The sequence below is a fragment of the Hemiscyllium ocellatum genome, chromosome 42 (genome assembly GCF_020745735.1).
Source record: "Hemiscyllium ocellatum isolate sHemOce1 chromosome 42, sHemOce1.pat.X.cur, whole genome shotgun sequence".
NCBI classification, from domain to species: Eukaryota; Metazoa; Chordata; class Chondrichthyes; order Orectolobiformes; family Hemiscylliidae; genus Hemiscyllium; species Hemiscyllium ocellatum.
Genome location: NC_083442.1, coordinates 20781166 through 20799785, shown reverse-complemented (window position 1 = coordinate 20799785; position 18620 = coordinate 20781166). Strand labels below are relative to the sequence as shown.

General features: G+C 46.4%; 1 protein-coding gene across 5 annotated transcripts in view; it reads left to right on the top strand.

The window, feature by feature from the left end:
• The window catches only part of neil1 (nei-like DNA glycosylase 1), a 45789-nt gene that overhangs the window by 13538 nt on the left and 13631 nt on the right, over nt 1-18620 (top strand). For 3 of the 5 annotated variants that reach the window (XM_060853708.1, XM_060853705.1, XM_060853706.1), the window contains exons 5-7: nt 4863-4968; nt 5890-6014; nt 16359-16386. In XM_060853708.1, the coding sequence (XP_060709691.1) occupies nt 4863-4968; nt 5890-6014; nt 16359-16386 (259 nt within the window). The remainder of the gene's footprint in view (nt 1-4862; nt 4969-5889; nt 6015-16358; nt 16387-18620) is intronic. The other 2 variants (XM_060853707.1, XM_060853709.1) reach the window with 2 other exon arrangements.

Genomic DNA, 18620 nt, shown 5'->3' with positions numbered 1-18620 from the left:
CCAGCATTTATTGCCCATCCCTAGTTGCCCCTTTGAGAAGATAGTGATGAGCTGCCTTCTTCAGCTGCTGCAGGTAGACGCTCAGGTAGAGAGGGAATTCCAGGATTTTGACCCAGCGACAGTGAAGGAACGATGATATATTTCCACGCCAGGGTGGTGTGTGGCTGAGAGGGGAATTTGCAGCTGGTGGTGTTTCCATGTATCTGCTGCCTGTGTCTTTCTCGATGGAAATGGTCATGACTTTGGAACATGTTGTTGAAGGAGCCTTGTGAGATACCACAATGTATACTGAAGATAGCACTGCTGCCACTCTGCGATGGTGTTGGAAGGAGTGAACGTTTAAAGTGGTGGTTGGGGTGCCAGTTAGGAAACTGCTAGATCGTTGTATGAGTACGCTTGGCTCAATAATATCTTTAGGGATGGAAATCTATATTTACTTTATTATTCATTCACAGGATGAGAGCATTGCTCGCGATGCCAGCATTTATTGCCCATTGCTAATTGCCCAGAGTGCAGTTCAGAGTCAGTCATATTGCTGTGGGTCTGGAGTCACATGTAGGCCAGACCAGATAAGGATGGCAGTTCCCTTCCCCAAAGGGCATTAGGGAACCAGGTGGGTTTTTCTCAATAATCAACAATGGTTTCCTGGTCATCATTAGACTCAACATGGAGGTGCCAGAGTTGGACTGGGCTGGACAAAGTTGAAAATTACACACCAGGTTATAGTCCAAAAGGTTTATTTGGAAGCACAAGCTTTTGGAGCACTGCTCCTTTGTCAGATAGCTATGTGGCAGGATCATAGGACACAGAATTTAGAGTAAAAAATCAAAGTGTCATACAAGTAATGCGATATATTGAACAAACCGAGATTCCTGTTAGGTCCTTAATCAAGTCTTTGATCTTTTACTATAAATTCTGTGACCTGTGATTCTGCCCCATTAGCTACTTGAAGAAGGAGCAGTGCTCCGAAAGCTGGTACTTCCAAATAAACCTGTTGGACTATAACTTGGTGTTATAGAGCCATAGAGTCATAGAGATGTACAGCATAGAAACAGACCCTTCAGTCCAACCCGTCCATGCTGACCAGATATCCCAATCCAATGAAGTCCCACCTGCCAGCACCCGGCTCATATCCATCCAAACCCTTCCTATTCCTATACCCATCCAAATGCCTCTTAAATGTTGCAATTGTACCAGCCCCCATCACATCCTCTGGCAGCTCATTCCATACACATACCACCCACTGCATGAAAAAGTTGCCCCTTAAGTCTCTTTTATATCTTTCCCCTCTCACCCTAAACCTATGCCCTCTAGTTCTGGACTCCCACACCCCAGGGAAAAGACTTTGTCTATTTATCCTATCCATGCCCCTCATAATTTTGTAAACCTCTATAAGGTCACCCCTCAACCTCTGACGCTTCAGGGAAAATAGCCCCAGCCTGTTCAGCCTCTCCCTGTAGCTCAGATCCTCCAACCCTGGCAACATCCTTGTAAATCTTTTCTGAACCCTTTCAAGTTTCACAACATCTTTCCGATAGGAAGGAAACCAGAATTGCATGCAATATTCCAACAGTGGCCTAACCAATGTCCTGTAGAGCCGCAATATGACCTCCCAACTCCTGTACTCAATACTCTAACCAATAAAGGAAAGCATACCAAACACCTTCTTCACTATCCTATCTACCTGCGACTCCACTTTCAAGGAGCTGTGAACCTGCACTCCCAGGTCTCTTTGTTCAGTAAAACTTCCTAGGACCTTACCATTAAGTGTATAAGTCCTGCTAAGATTTGCTTTCCCAAAATGCAGCATCTCGCATTTATCTGAATTAAACTCCATCTGCCACTTCTCAGCACACTGGCCCATCTGGTCCAGATCTTGTTGTAATCTGAGGAAACCCTCTTCGCTGTCCAATACACCTCCAATTTTGGTGTCATCTGCAAACTTACTAACTGTACCTCTTGTACTCGCATCCAAATCATTTATGTAAATGTCAAAAAGTAGAGGACCCAGCACCGATCCTTGTGGCACTCCACTGGTCACAGGCCTCCAGTCTGAAAAACAACCCTCTGTCTTCTACCTTTGAGCCAGTGTTCTGTATCCAAATGGCTAGTTCTCCCTGTATTGCATGAGATCTAACCTTGCTAATCAGTCTCCCATGGGGAACCTTGTCAAACCCCTTAGTGAAGTCCATATTGATCACATCTACTGCTCTGCCCTCATCAAACTTCTTTGTTACTTCTTCAAAAAACTCAATCAAGTTTGTGAGACATGATTTCCCACGCTCAAAGCCTTGTTGACTATCCCGAATCAGTCCTTGCTTTTCCAAATGCATGTACATCCTGTCCCTCAGGATTCCCTCGAACAACTTGCCCACCACCGAGGTCAGGCTCACCGGTCTATAGTTCCCTGGCTTGTCTTTACCGCCCTTCTTAAACAGTGGCACCACGTTTGCCAATCCCCAGTCTTCCGGCACCTCACCTGTGACTATCGATGATACAAATATCTCAGCAAGAGGCCCAGCAATCACTTCTCTAGCTTCCCACAGAGTTCTCGGGTATACCTGATCAGGTCCTGGGGATTTATCAACCTTTAAGGTATTCAGCACTTCCTCCTCTAATCTGGACATTTTGCAAGGTGTCACCATCTATTTCGCTAAAGTCTATATCTTCCATATCCTTTTCCACTGTAAATACTGATGCAAAATATACATTTAGTATCTCCCCCATTTTCTGTGGCTCCACACAAAGGCCGTCTTGCTGATCTTTGAGGGGCCCTATTCTCTCCCTAGTTACCCTTTTGTCCTTAATATATTTATAAAAACCCTTTGGATTCTCCTTAATCGTATTTGCCAACGCTATCTCATGTCCCCATTTTGCCCTCCTGATTTCCCTCTTAAGTATACTCCTACTTTCTTTATACTCTTCTAAGGATTCACTCGATCTATCCTGTCTATACCTGACATATGCTTCCTTCTTTTTCTTAACCAAATCCTCATTTCTTTAGTCATCCAGCATTCACTACACCTACCAGCCTTCCTTTCACCCTGACAGGAATATACTTTCTCTGGATTCTTGTTATCTCATTTCTGAAGGCTTCCCATTTTCCAGCCGTCCCTTTACCTGCGAACAACTGCCTCCAAACAGCTTTCGAAAGTTCTTGCCTAATACTGTCAAAATTGGCCTTTCACCAATTTAGAACTTCAACTTTTAGATCTGGTCTATCCTTTTCCATCACTATTTTAAAATTAATAGAATTATGGTCGCTGGCCCCAAGGTGCTCCCCCACTGACACCTCAGTCACCTGCCCTGCCTTATTTCCCAAGAGTAGGTCAAGTTTTGCACCTTCTCTAATAGGTACATCCACATACTGAATCAGAAATTGTCTTATACACACTTAACAAATTCCTCTCCATCTAAACCTTTAACACTATGGCAGTCCCAGTCGATGTTTGGAAAGTTAAAATCCCCTACCGTAACCACCCTATTATTCTTACAGATAGCTGAGATCTCCTTACAAGTTTGTTTCTCAATTTCCCTCTGACTATTCGGGGGTCTATAATACAAGCCCAATAAGGTGATCATCTCTTTCTTATTTCTCAGTTCCACCCAAATAACTTCCCTGGATGTATTTCCAGGAATATCCTCCCTCAGCACAGCTGTAATGCTATCCCTTATCAAAAAGGCCACTCCCCCTCCTCTCTTGCCTCCCTTTCTATCCTACCTGTAGCATTTGTATCCTGGAACATTCAGCTGCCAGTCCTGCCCATCCCTGAACCATGTTTCCGTAATTGCTATGATCTCCCAGTCCCATGTTCCTAACCATGCCTGGAGTTCATCTGCCTTCCCTGTTAGACCCCTTGCATTGTTGTGAGATTTTAAACTTCATCATTAGACTCATAATTCCAGATTTTTATTAAATGCACATTCTGTCATGGCGGGATTCAAACTCAGGTCCCCAGAACATTACCTGGGTCTCTGGATAAACAGTTGAGCAATATTACCTCTTGGCCATTGCCTGCCCTAGCCGGTCTCGGCTTCATGTAACTCCAGCCTCCCAGAAATGTAGGTAACTCCTAACTGCCTCTGGAATGCCCATACAAGCTGATTGGTTCAATTCTCGAGAACATCTCCTCAACACCTTGTTTAATTAGGGGCGGGAAATAAACGCTGGCTTCAGGAGTGATTCCAAGAAAAAAGTTTGTGGTCGTGAAATAGTGTAGTTGCAATGTCCCCTTCCTCCCTGTACTTTGGGAATAATACATGGATAATCGAAAAGAATACAGTGCTGCTCCGGGAACTGTGATCTATATGTCTCATGCAGAGGATGTTCTGCACCAGTTTGTAGTCAATCTCTCTCTTTCTTTCTTTCTTTCTTTCTTTCTTTCTTTCTTTCTCTCTCTCTCCCCCTCTGTCTCGAATCTTTCTGAACTGTCCAACCCAGCACCTCTGATGAAGTGGCACTCTTTTAGTACTGTGTTGGAATGTCTGCCTTTTGCTTGTGCTGACAGTTATAGAGCGGGGCTCGATCCCTGCAGCACGCACTTGACATTTGCCATATGGGTTAATCTTACACATTGTGCAGGTCAAGTTAGTGCTCGCATTACAACCCGCTACGTTCAGAATCTGTGTCTTCAAGAGCCGCTTATGAGAGCGGGCTAAAGGAGCCAATAAGGCCCAAGATACATGAATTACATCTGTGCAATATGCCGCACGAGAAAACCGTTCAAAGTAAAATGGCAATGCAAATGGAGGTAGTCTTTCTCAACTAAGTAATCCTGTTGTAAATTGGTAGATTGCTTCCAGCGCTTACCTTTGGAGCTTTCATGGCTGGTGCAGCTCTTAACGTCTCACCCATCTTTCAGTCTCAGGCGAATGAGGTGTCTTTGAGTAAGAAGATAAAGATAAAGATGGAGAATCCTGATCTTCTGGAACTTTGTCACATGCTTCCGATGGAGGTTGTTAATTTGGGTGAGTCGTTTCCAGGTTTAGACCCCAATGTGTGAAACGTGAACTCCGCCATCTCATCGGCACAGATCAGGAGTAAGCCATTCAGCTCCTGGGCTGGAGTCCACAAATCGATCACATTCCAGCTGATCTGACTATAGCCTCCACTCTCCTGTGTTATGATGCGGGGTAAACCCCTTTGCTAATTTAAACCCCATACACACAGAGGCTCAGCTGGAGCCCTGATCTTTTAAATTTCAAAAGGGAAAGAACTATCTCAGAGGTCACGATTTAAAGTAAAAATTAGCAGTTTTATTTCTTCACAACCATTCACAACTCCTGTTTTTACCTCCCACTCTCCAATGCTGGTCCAATTTTAAAAATACCCAATTAAGATTTACAGAGAAAAATAATCACATTTCAAAACCAGTCAGCTTTGTCCATTCTCCTTTTGTAGGTTTTCCTCTGTAGATTGTTCTCCAACTATTTGTTTCACCCACTGTTACATTTTAAAATCTTTCAGAGCACTTTGTGCCAACCAGAAATTTTAGTTCCCTTAAAGGTACAGTACACGTCTACACCTTCATAACACCTGTCTCGTCCCAATATGCTTTAACTCCCCTGTTAGACAGGAATCTCGCCCACTCAGTCATAGTGCCTCCCTGTGGCTGTGTGGGAAAAAGGACCGCACAGCCGCAAGGTCCTCACTTCCATCTTTAATTGGGGGGAGGCCGGGGTGGGGGAAGGGAGGGTCTCCTTCTGGTTAGACCGTGTCCCATCGATTGAGTCTCTCCCACAAAGGTGAACTGGCTGTCAGTGTCCGAGGTGTCTTCTGATCACCGTTTTTGGTCTTTGAAAGAAGACTAGGATCTTCTTAATAAGGCAAGTAAGAAACAGAGGTCAACCCTCATTTTAATCCTCACTCTTCCTCTTGCCCGACTGCAGGTGGCAAGGGTTATGATCCCGAGCATGTGGGTGAATCCTCTGCCTTTGAAGACTGGCTCCGTTGCTACAATGTCGATGGAATGCAGTCACTACGTGACAGTAATGGAAGAACCATTTGGTTCCAGGTAATCAGAGCAGCTTTACAGTGGTTTGATCTGATTTAATATTGTCACATGTACCAAGACACAGTGAAAAGTATTGTTCTACGGCTTTCCAGACAAATTATACCTTACATGAGTCCATCAGGGTAATAGAACAGAATGCAGAATATAGTGTTACAGCTGCAGAGAAGATGCTAGAAAAAAAATCAACTCTAATGTATGAGAGATCCATTTTAAGTCTGATAACAGCAGGGAAGAAGCTGCTCTTAAATCTGTTGACGCTTGTTTCCAAACTGCCTGATGGAAGAGGGTAAAAGACAGTTTAACTGGAGTGGGAGGGGTCTTTGACAATGTTGGCTACCTTCTTGAGGCAGTGGGAAGTGTAGATGGAAGATTGGTTTGCGTGATAGACTGGGCTGTGTTCACAATTCTCTGTCGTTTCTTCTGGTCTTGTCAAGAGCAGTTGCCAAACCAAGCTGTGATGGTGCATCTATGAAAATTGGTCAGAGTCATTGTGGACATGCTGAATTCCCTTAGCCTCCTGAGGAAGTAGAGGCATTGGTGTGCATTCTTGACTGTGGCATTGATATGGATGGACCAGGACAGATTGTTGATGGTGTTTACTCCCTGGAACTTGAAGCTTTCAACCACCTCCACCTCAGCCCCATTGAGACAGACAGAGGGCGTGTCCTCCACTCCACCTCCCGAAGGTGATGGCCAGCTCCTTTGCTTTACTGACCTCGACGGAGGGATTAGTGTCCTGACACCATGCCACTAAGGTGTCTAACTCTTTTCTGTACTATGCCCCATTTGATGTTGTTGAATTCAAAATCTTCCCCCCCCGCTCCCTAAAGCCAATACCAAAGATGACAGCAGCTGTGTGATTTTGAAATTAAGTTGATGTAATTGTAATAAGTGTTTTATTGGAACAGCATATTGTTATAGAGTTGGAGGGAGGTAATCAGCAGTTAAGAGAAAGGGGAGGGCTTAGAGTTGTGAATAATTGTTTAATGTTTACCTTTAGAGTTAAAGAATACATTGATATTATTTTCTTTAAATAATAGAATTTGGGAGTTCTCTGGCACTCATATTTTAACAGAATACGAGGTGAAGTGAGCTTTTTTGGGTGTTTGGTTTAATTAACAGTGGGGTTAACCGCTGTGTCATAACACAACAGAACACTTCTGTGCAAGGTCTGTTAGTAAGTGAATGTGCATTATACCTAACTACAGCTGATACTACAGCTTTCCTGCGATAGGGTTCGGGTCACAGTCACTTATGCTTTCATTCTGTAAGATACAGACTTTCATCTTGGTATCATCAGGACTGAATTGCAAGAATACCAAATCACTCACATGAATTGCTCTGACATCATGTCTCAGCACATGTCTGTGCTACCGAGTGACGATTCATTCTGTAAATACTTCCATTTGTATAGCACCTGCTGGCATCCCAAAGCACTTAGACCCAAGGAAGAACTTCTTCAGATGCCCAAGTAGTAGCTAAATTGTGCACAGCAAGCTCCCATGGACAGCAATGGCCAGATCGGTTGCATTGCTGAGACGAGAGAAGAAGGTGAACATTCATCTGCCGCTGGTCAGGACTGGGTTGCCAGGGACGACATCTGATACAGCCTGGGAAGAAGATGCTGACTGGCCAGGCCACTATTGGCTGGCGATGTATTAAGAGCAGTTAACTGTCAATCTGAATTGTGACGCAGATTCGGATCGGTCAGGGTGTTGCCGTGGGGACCAGGCAGAGATTGGCTGTTTCTGCGGTTCTTTTTTTTCTGAAGTGCAGTGTACGTCCAAATTCCTTTTGCCTTGGCAGAACCGGGTCCTGTGCATGTGCATCACACTGGGAGAACAATTCAAGGCGTGATGTAACTCTGAACACAGTCTGGATTATTTAACAGATGATGTCCAGGGACAGAATGCCCTTGTTGGGTAAACTTTTTGAGGCTTGCAAGCATGTGCAGGTTAAGTTGTCTGCCACCCGTTTACCTTGTGCTGACTGGCATTGCCTGAGGTTTAATATTCACATTCATGTGTTCAACTCCCTCTGTGACCTTTCCCTCTGCACCGTATCTCTGTAACTGCAACCCACAGTGAAACGCCACACTCTGAGAACTCTGTGCTCATTCCAATTCCTGCATTTGTCTATTGACCGGAGTGGGTTGCATCTTCGATAAACTCACTGGCACATCCTCGAGGTCAGATCCGAAACTTCCCGGGATTTCATCAGAGTGCCCCCCCCACCCCACGCAATCGGCCTGCAGCCCAGCTATTGTGGTGCCAGGGAACTGAGCTCAACAGAGCAAGGTATCATTGTGAGCACATTTTGCCTGACCCCACCCCAGTCGCTGCCCCCTCTCGGAACCGATCTATCTGACATCACTCAATCCCGTCAGAATGCTTTAATAACACCAACGCAATGAGCAATATCTCCCTCTCGGTAAATAAATCCATTCCCTCCTCCACCGATGCTCAGTAGCAGCAGGATTACACCTCTTCCCACCCTACCTCCTGCAAAAATGCCATCCCGTATTCCCAATTCCTCCACCTCTGCTGTATCTGCTCCCAGGAGGACCAGTTCCACCACAGAACACACCAGATGGCCTCCTTCTTTAGAGACTGCAATTTCCCACGTGGTTAAAGATGTCCTCCAACGCATCTCATCCACATCCCACACCTCTGCCCTCAGACCCCACCCGTCCAGCCGTAACAAGGACAGAACGCCCCTGGTGCTCACCCTACCAACCTTCGCATAAACCATATCATCCGCCGACATTTCCGCCACCTCCAAACAGACCCCATCACCAGGGATATATTTCCCTCCCCACCCCTTTCCGCCTTCAGCAAAGACCGTTCCCTCTGTGACTACCTGATCAGGTCCACGCCCCCTTCAACCCACCCTCCCATCCTGGCACCTTCCCCTGCCACCGCAGGAATTGCAAAATCTGCTCCCACACCTCCTCCCTAACCTCTATCCAAGGCCCTAAAGGAGCCTCCCACATCCATCAAAGTTTTACCTGCACATCCAGCAATATCATTTATTGTATCCGTTGCGCCCGATGCGGTCTCCTCCACAATGGGGAGACTGGACGCCTCCTAGCAGAGCGCTTTAGGGAACATCTCCAGGACACCCGCACCAATCAACCACACCGCCCTGTGGCCCAATATTTCAACTCTCCCTCCCATTCTGCCAAGGACATGGAGGTCCTGGGCCTCCTTCACCGCTGCTCCCTCACCACCAGATGCCTGGAGGAAGAACGCCTCATCTTCCGCCTCAGAACACTTCAACCCCAGGGCATCAGTGTGGACTTCAACAGTTTCCTCATTTCCCCTTCCCCCACCTCACCCCAGTTCCAAACTTCCCGCTCAGCACTGTCCCCATGACTTGTCCTACCTGCCTAGCTCCTTTTCCACCGATCCAGTCCATCCTCCTCCCTGACCTATCACCTTCATCCCCTCCCCCACTCACCTATTGTACTCTATGCTACATTCTCCCCATCCCCACCCTCCTCTCCTTTATCTCTCCACCCTTCAGGCTCTCTGCCTGTATTCCTGATGAAGGGCTTTTGCCCGAAACGTCGATTTTACTGCTCCTTGGCTGCTGCCTGAACTGCTGTGCTCTTCCAGCACCACTAATCCAGAAGCAGTGTGTACTATATACAAGATGCACTGCAGAAATTCACCAAAGCTCCTCAGACAGCAGCTTCCAAACCCAAGGTCATTTTGATTTGATTTATTACCGACATGCGTATCGAGGTATGGTGAAAAAACACACAGTCTGAGTCTGAGCCATCCTGTGTGTCCAGTTTAATAAAGTGCTTTTATATAGCACCTGCCACAATCTCAGGATGTTCCATAGAGGCATAGAGTCATACAGCATGGAAACAGACCCTTTGGTCCAAGTAGTGCATGCTGAACATAACCCAAACTAGTCCCATCTGCCTGCTCCTGGTCCATATCTCTCCAAACTTTTCCTCTTCATTTATTTATCCAAATGTCTTTTAAATGTTGTAACTGTACCCACATCCACCACTTCCTCAGCAAGTTCATTTTACACTCGAACCAGCGTCTGTGTAAAAAAAAAGCCTCATATGTCTTTGTTAAATCTCTCTCCTCTCACCTTAAAAATGTATCCCCAAGCCTTGGAATTCCCCATGTTAGGGAAAAGACAACTCCTATCAAATTCCTAGATGGGTCACGGGCATCACTGACTGGGGCAGCTTTTATTGCCCATGCCCAGTTGCCCTTGTGAGGGTGGGCGGTGAGTTGGCTTCTGTAACTGCTGTGCTGTGGGTAGACCCACAATGCCCTGAGGGAAGGAGTTCCAGGACTTTGACCCAGCGACAGTGAAGCAAAGCGGGATAATTTCAAAGTCAGGGAGTTAACGTTTTGAGTCCAGTGACCCTTCATCAGAACTATTTCCAAGTCAGGCCTGTGAGTGGCTTGGAGGGGAACTTGCAATTGGTGGTGTTCCCGTGTATCTGCTGCCCTTGTCCTTCGAGATGGAAGATTTACAAGATATCAAAGGTATAACAGTTTTTATACAGGTGCAAAGAGAGTCAAGAGCAGATTCTTCACTTCATTTTGAGTGGATGTCTTTAACGTTAATTAGATTAGATTACTTATTTAGATTAGATTAGATTACTTACAGTGTGGAAACAGGCTCTTCGGCCCAACAAGTCCACACCGACCTACCGAAGCGCAACCCACCCATATCCCTACATTTGCCTAACACTACGGGCAATTTAGCATGGGCAAATTCACCTGACCTGCACATCTTTGGATTGTGGGAGGAAACCGGAGCACCCGGAGGAAACCCACGCCGACACGGGGAGAACGTGCAAACTCCACACAGTCAGTCGCCTGAGGCGGGAATTGAACACAGGTCTCTGGCGCTGTGAGGCAGCAGTGCTAACCACTGTGCCACCATGCCACCCACTAATGTTGATCTCTCTCTGCAACTTCTCAGCAGCTATAACATGGTGTCTTGCACTGTGTCCCTTTACCCTGAAGCACTTGTTTAGTACAATCTGCCTGTAAAGCATGTAAGCATGAGTGGTGGGCGCCACGGTGGCACAGTGGTTAGCACTGCTGCCTCACAGCGCCTGAGAGACCCGGGTTCAATTCCCGACTCAGGCGACTGACTGTGTGGAGTTTGCACGTTCTCCCCGTGTCTGCGTGGGTTTCCTCTGGGTGCTCCGGTTTCCTCCCACAGTCCAAAAATGTGCAGGTTAGGTGAATTGGCCATGCTAAATTGCCTGTAGTGTTAGGTAAGGGGTAAATGTAGGGTATGGGTGGGTTGTGCTTCGGCGGGTTGGTGTGGACTTGTTGGGCGGCACGGTGGCACAGTGGTTAGCACTGCTGCCTCACAGCGCCTGTAGACCCGGGTTCAATTCCCGACTCAGGCGACTGACTGTGTGGAGTTTGCACGTTCTCCCCGTGCCTGCGTGGGTTTCCTCCGGGTGCTCCGGTTTCCTCCCACAGTCCAAAGATGTGTGGGTCAGGTGAATTGGCCAAGCTAAATTGCCCGTAGTGTTAGGTAAGGGGTAAATGTAGGGGTATGGGTGGGTTGCGCTTCGGCGGGTCGGTGTGGACTTGTTGGGCCGAAGGGCCTGTTTCCACACTGTAAATCTAATCTAAAAAAAAAAGACAACATTCTTCACCGTACCTCAGTGACTGTAATAAATCAAGTCAAAATGATCTTGGGTTTGGAAGGTGCTGTCTGAGGGATCTTTGGTGAATTTCTGCAGTGCATCTTGTAGGTAGTGCACATATTGGTGGTGGAGGGAGTGGATGTGATGCAAATCAAGCAGCAATTACTAGCATAGCAAGAAATTAAGTACTTCTTTGAGGTGTAATCGCTTGAATAATCTCAGAAACACAGCACAGCAAGATCCCACAAACAGCGTGGTGACAACTGGGTGGACCTCCTGCTACGGAACTGAGTGAAGGATGATTGTGACCTTGGCACTGGGCGATTTAACCCCAATTGTCTTCAAAATATCACCCTATGGCGTTTCTTAAAAAAAACTTACCTGAAAGCAGCAGGCTTGGTCTCGGTTTAATGTGGACTTCTGAAAGATGGCACCTCCAACCGTGCAGTGCTCCCTCGGCACTGCACCCGGCCTCTATCACGGGCCAACATTCCTGGACCAGGCCTCGGAGACATGGCCCGGAGGCCGGGAGTGCCAACCACTGAGCGACAGAGGTAGCTCCCCCTTCAGGTGGGTGCCCACATGGTGTAGAGGCATCAGAACCAGAGAGAGCGACTCGATCCAATCATCTTGTGTGGCCCAGATACCTCTGTACCGAAGAAGACAGCCACACGTGGGCCAAGAGATGACTTGCTGTTTGTAATTTGATTAGAAGACAAAGGGTGGCCATTCAAGCCATCATGTTTGTAGTGGCCCTCTGCAAGAGCAGTGCATTTAGCCCCTTTTACCCACACTTTTGTTGTGGCCGTGCAATTGTTTTCCTTATTCAGTTAATTCTCATGTGGGAGTGATTTATAGAAGCTGCCTCCACTGCGTAAAATCAGTGTTTGTGCTGCAGTTGTGGTTGTGGGTGGTGCGGTGTGTCAGTGGTTAGCATTGCTGCCTCACAGCGCCAGGTTTGATTCCAGCCTTTGTGTGGCGTTTGCACATTCTCCCCGTGTCTGCATGGGTTTCTTCCGGGTGCTCCAGTTTCCTCCCACAGTCCAAAGATGTACAGGTTAGGGTGGATTGGCCATGCTGATTTGCCGCATAGTGTCCTGTGATGTGTAGGTTAGGTGGAAATCAAAGGTTACGTGGGATAGGGTAGGGTGTGGCTGGGATGTTCTTTAGCGGGTTGGAGTGGATGCGACGTGCCGAATTATCTGCTTCCACATGGTAGGGATTCTGAGATCCATCTACTGGCTACATTTTTGAAAAAAATTAAATGTTCTTCCTCATGTCACTTTTTGCTAATCACTTTAACGCTTCTGCCAATGGAGACAATTCCATCACCTGTGTTGTGTCCACACCCCCTCCTCTTGGTTTGACATAGACACTAATGATGTTGCTGGAGGGGTATATTGGCTGTTCAGGGAGCCTGCTCAGTATTGTCTTCATAGGGAATGAGCTGGGCCACTTGGAAAGATGGACATCCAATAGGATAAGGGACAGAGGCAAACGAGTGGGACGAGTCGCTAATAGGGGAGATGGTGGTAATGTCACTGGACTGGTAAACCAGAGGCAGAAGTGAATACTCTAGAGGCAGGGATTCAAATCCCACTACAGCAGCTGGTGGAAATTGCTTTCAATTAATTGGGGTAACTCTTACCCCACAGCAGAGTTTTGACAAGCCCCATGTCAGTATCTGTCAGAAGTCAGGGGCTTTTGAGATGCAGACATCGCATCCATATCTCAGAGCCAGTAGACCTTGGGTTCAGATTCCACTTGCTCCCAAGGTATGCAGCTACATAATCATAAAGGTACACAGGACAGAAACAGGCCCTTCAGCCCAACTTGTCAATGCTGACCAAATTTCCTAAACTGAACTATTCCCATTTGCCTGTGTTTGGTCCATATCCCTCTAAACCTTTCCTATCCATGTACCTGTCCAAATGTCTTTTAAATGTTGTAATTGTACTCGCCTCTCCCACTTCCTCTGGCAGCGTGTTTCATACATGCTCCACTCTCTGCGTGAAAACGTTGCCCCTCAGGTCAATTTTAAATCTCAAAGTTTGTGAGAAGATTTGTAGCTTGGGTGCTCGTTGTTGTGGTTCTGTTCGCCGAGCTGGGAATTTGTGTTGCAGATGTTTCGTCCCCTGTCTAGGTGACATCTTCAGTGCTTGGGAGCCTCCTGTGAAGCGCTTCTGTGATCTTTCCTCCGGCATTTGTAGTGGTTTGTATCTGCCGCTTCTGGTTGTCAGTTCCAGCTGTCCGCTGCAGTGGTAGGTATATTGGGTCCAGGTCGATGTGCTTGTTTGAATCAGTGGATGAATGCCTAGAGGCATGACACTCATCCACAGATTCAATCAATAAGCACATCGACCTGGACCCAATATACCGGCCACTGCAGCGGACAGCTGGAACTGACAACCGGAAGCGGCAGATACAAACCACTATAAATGCCGGAGGAAAGATCACAGAAGCACTTCACAGGAGGCTCCCAAGCACTGAGGATGTCACCTAGACAGGGGACGAAACGTCTGCAACACAAATTCCCAGCTCGGCAAACAGAACCACAACAATTTTAAATCTTTCCCCTCCCACTTTAAACCTATGCCCCCTCGTTTTGGACTCCCTTACCCTCAGGAAAACACCATCCTCCTTATCCATGACTGTCAGTTGTATAACGTTACCCTGCAACTTCCTATATGGTAGAATAAAAAATTCCCAGCCTCTCCTTATAATCCTTGTGAATTTTTTTTGCACTCTTTCCAGTTTAATAACGTTTTAAAAAAATCACGCAACACCAGGGATATTGTCCAACAGTTTATTTGGAAGCATCAGCTATAGTTAGATTGTAACTGTGGTGTTTAAAACTGTGTTGCTGGAAAAGGGCAGCAGGTCAGGCAGCATCAAAGGAACAGGAGAATCGACGTTTCGGACATAAGCCCTTCTTCAGGAATATGCCCAAAATGTCGATTCTCCTGTTCCTTTGCTGCCTGACCTGCTGTGCTTTTCCAGCAACACTTTTAAGCTCTGACCTCCAGCATCTGCAGTCCTCACTTTCTCCTATAACCATGGTGTTGTGTGATTTTTAACTTTGGGCACCCCAATCCAACACAGTCACCTCCAAATCAGTTTAATAACATACTTCTTAAAGCAGGGCAATCCGAGATGTATGCAGTACTCCAAATGTGCACTTACCAATGTCTTGTACGGCTGTAATGTGACATCCCGACTCCTATACTCAGTGCCCTTACCAATGAAGGCAAGCGTGCTAAATACCTTCTTCAGCACCTTATTTACCTGTGATGCCACTTTCAAGGAACTATGTACCTGCATCTCTGGGTCTTTTTGTTGAATAACACTCCCCAGGGCCCTACTATTAACTGTATAAGTCCTGCTCGGGTATGTCTTACCAAACTGTGACAACTCGCATTTATCTGTAATAAACTCCATCTGCCCACTAGCCCAGTTGATCACGTTCCCATTGTACTTCTTTACTGACCACCGTACCACCAATTTTGGTGTCATCCCCAAACTTACTATGCCTCCTATATTTCTCATCCAAAATTATTTATATAAATGAGGAACAACAGTGAACCCAGCACCGTGTGGACGGCATGGTGGCATTGTGGGCGGCACGGTGGCACAGTGGTTAGCACTGCTGCCTCACAGCGCCAGAAACCCGGGTTCAATTCCCGACTCAGGCGACTGACTGTGTGGAGTTTGCACGTTCTCCCTGTGTCTGTGTGGGTTTCCTCCGGGTGCTCCGGTTTCCTCCCACAGTCCAAAGATGTGCAGGTCAGGTGAATTGGCCATGCTAAATTGCCCGTAGTGTTAGATAAGGGGTAAATGTAGGGGTATGGGTGGGTTGCGCTTCAACGGGTTGGTGTGGACTTGTTGGGCCGAAGGGCCTGTTTCCACACTGTAAGTAATCAAATTTTTACAGCACACTACTGTCTCTGGACATAGACGGTGAATAGAAAATATCTCGACGGTGAGCAGAGGATGAGGCACTATTCACAAAATTGCCGATAAGATCAATCTGCTAGTGTGTGGGACTGTAGGAATGCCCATTGTATATTGACCATTAAACATAGGCTTCCAGCTGATATTAGTAGAAAATCCAGTCATGGATTTTTCAACCAATAATTTGAGGTGCTTGCTTGCTTGCTCACTTGATTTCGAGTTCAATTAATTAATCTGAGGTTAAAAGCTAGTTTTCAGTTTCAAGATCATCATAACTATCATCAATTGTTGTAAAACCCATCTGGTTCAGTGATGCCCAGTAGCAAAGGAGATCTGCCATCCTTACCTGGTCTGGCCTACATATGACTTCAGATCTACAGCAACGTGGGCAACTCTTAACTGAAGTGGCTGAACAACCCATCCCTTCAGGATCATGAGGCTTGGCCATGGATGGTAACCTTGCCAGAGACACCTTAAGACGGAGGTAGCTAGATTACCAAGGGGATCAAGGGTCACGGGGAGAAAGCGGGAGAATGAGGTCAGGAAACTCCTCAGCCATGATTAAATGGCGGAGCAGACTTGATGGGCTGACTGGCCTAATTTCTGCTTGTATACCTTGTGGTCTTATGATACCCAATCCAGTGAAAGAATCTGAACTAAATGACTTGTGTGAAACAGTAGGGATTTGATGGGCTGAATAACCTGTCAGTATTTTAACAAACTTCAACATCTTTGTCTATTGATTTTAGGGAAACCCAGGACCCATGGCACCGAAAGGTGAGTGTGACATTTTTTGGGGGGTTCATCTCAATTTTAGACCTTTTATTTAAAGAAAAATGTTAATGATTCATGTCATCTGAACTGGACTTTGCTGCTGTTGCTGCCGTTACCCTTCGCTTGTTGTATTGTCTAAGCCTCAGCTCTCTGACCTGGCCATCCAATGTCACTGCTCTCGTACAGGGTCTGACTGCCAGGGTCTTGCTTGCCTGGTTTACTGAGTGCATTTATAAGCTTCGCTTTAAGTCATTCAAAATCCTGTGAGTCGATGGGGAAGTAAAGAGGTCAAAAACTGACTTTGTTTCTGCGATTCCTTGAAGGTTAAGGTGAGATTTGATGGAGACTTCATAGAGATGTACAGCACAGAAATGTTCCAACTCGTCCATGCCGATCAGATACTCGAAATTAATCTATTCCAATTTGCCAGCACTTGGCCCATATCCTTCTAAACTCTTCGTATTCATATACCCATTCAGATGCCTTTTAAATGTTGCAATTGTACCAACCTCCACCACTTCCTCTGGCAGCTCATTCCATACCCATACCCCCCTCTGCGTGAAAAAGTTGTCCCTTAGGTCCCTGTTAAATCTTTCCACTCTCACTATAAATCTATGTCCTCTAGTTTGGGACTCCCTTATCCCAGGGAAAAGACCTTGTCTATTTACACTATCCAAGCCCCTCATGATTGTATAAACCTTTATGAGGTCACCCCACAGCCTCTAGTGCTCCAGGGAAAACAGCCCCTGCCTATTCAGCCTCTCCCTATAGCTCAAATCCTCCAACCCTGGCAACATCCTTGTAAATCTCTTCTGAGCCCTTTCAAGTTTAATGACATCCTTCCTGTAGCAAGTTAAAAATCACACAACACCACGTTATAGTCCAACAGGTTTAATTGGAAGCAATAGTTTCAGAGTGCTGCTGTGGTGATGTGGCCTTGGGTTACTCTCCATCCTTCGTTGCTATGGCAGCCATGTTTTTGGCAGCCATGTTTTCAGCTGCCTGAGCCCTAGCCACTACAGTTCCTTCCCTGAATCCTTCCACCTTCGTTTAACAATTAGTGCTTCCACCAGGTCACGTGTCCTTCCAAAACTATATTTTGTTTATTTACGCTCCTGTGAAGCATAACACCAGAAGAAATAGGGACAGGAATTGGCCATTCAGTCCCTTGAGCCTGATCCGCCATTCAATAGGAGCATGGCTGATGGGACATCTCACAAGTCTCTTTTCTTGCCCTTCCCCTCTAACCCTAATTCCCAGACTGATCAAGAATTTACCTCAGCCTTAAACATACAGAAGGACGCTGCCCTCCAGGCTGTCCATTGGCAAGGATTTCCAAAGACTCTCAAATCTCTGAGAGAAGAAATTTCTTCATATCTCAGTTTTAAATTGGCACCCCTTTATACTGAGACCTTGTCCTTTGGTCCAAGACTCTCCCATTAGGAGAAACATCCTCTCAGTATTGACCATGCCAAGCCCCTTAAGAATCTTATATGTTTCAATGAGATCACATCTTATCATTCTAAACCCCAGTGAGCAGAGTTCCAAGGAGACAATTCATTAAGATATTCCCACCATCCTAGTGAATCTTCTCTGAACTGCTTCCAACAAAATGATATATTTTCTCAAATAAGGGGACCAAATCTGCTGTCAGTAGCCCAGATGTGATCTCACCAGCAGCTTGTACAGTTGCAGTCAGACTTCCCTACTCTATACTCCAACCCCTTTGAAATAAGGGCCAGCATTCCATTTACCTTCCTTGATTACCTGCTGCACTGTGTGTGTTATCTCTGTGATTTATGCAGCTTGGGATTTCTCAATATGCTATACAGGTGTAACATTGGGGAAACGTAGACTGGGTGACCGCCTCGCAGACCACCAATGTTCTGCCCTCAAAAAAAGATCCTGACCTTTCCAGCTGCTTACCACTTTAACACCCCATCCTCTTCCTTGTCCATGATCCCTGCCTCAGGCTTGCTGCAGTGTTCCAGCGAACTCAGCGTAAGCTGGAAGAACAGCGCCTCATTTTCCACTTTGGGGACCCTGCAACCTTCAGGTTTCAGTATCGAGTTCAACAGCCTTAGGGCTTGAACTCTCCCATGTTCTTACCCCAACCCCCACACACCAGGCCTTGTTATCACACAGTCTGCCATTACACACAACCCGATGTTAGCCACTAACTATCTCCATGAGCAGCTATTTACCCTCCCAGACAGATCCATTCCTTTTCCTGCCCA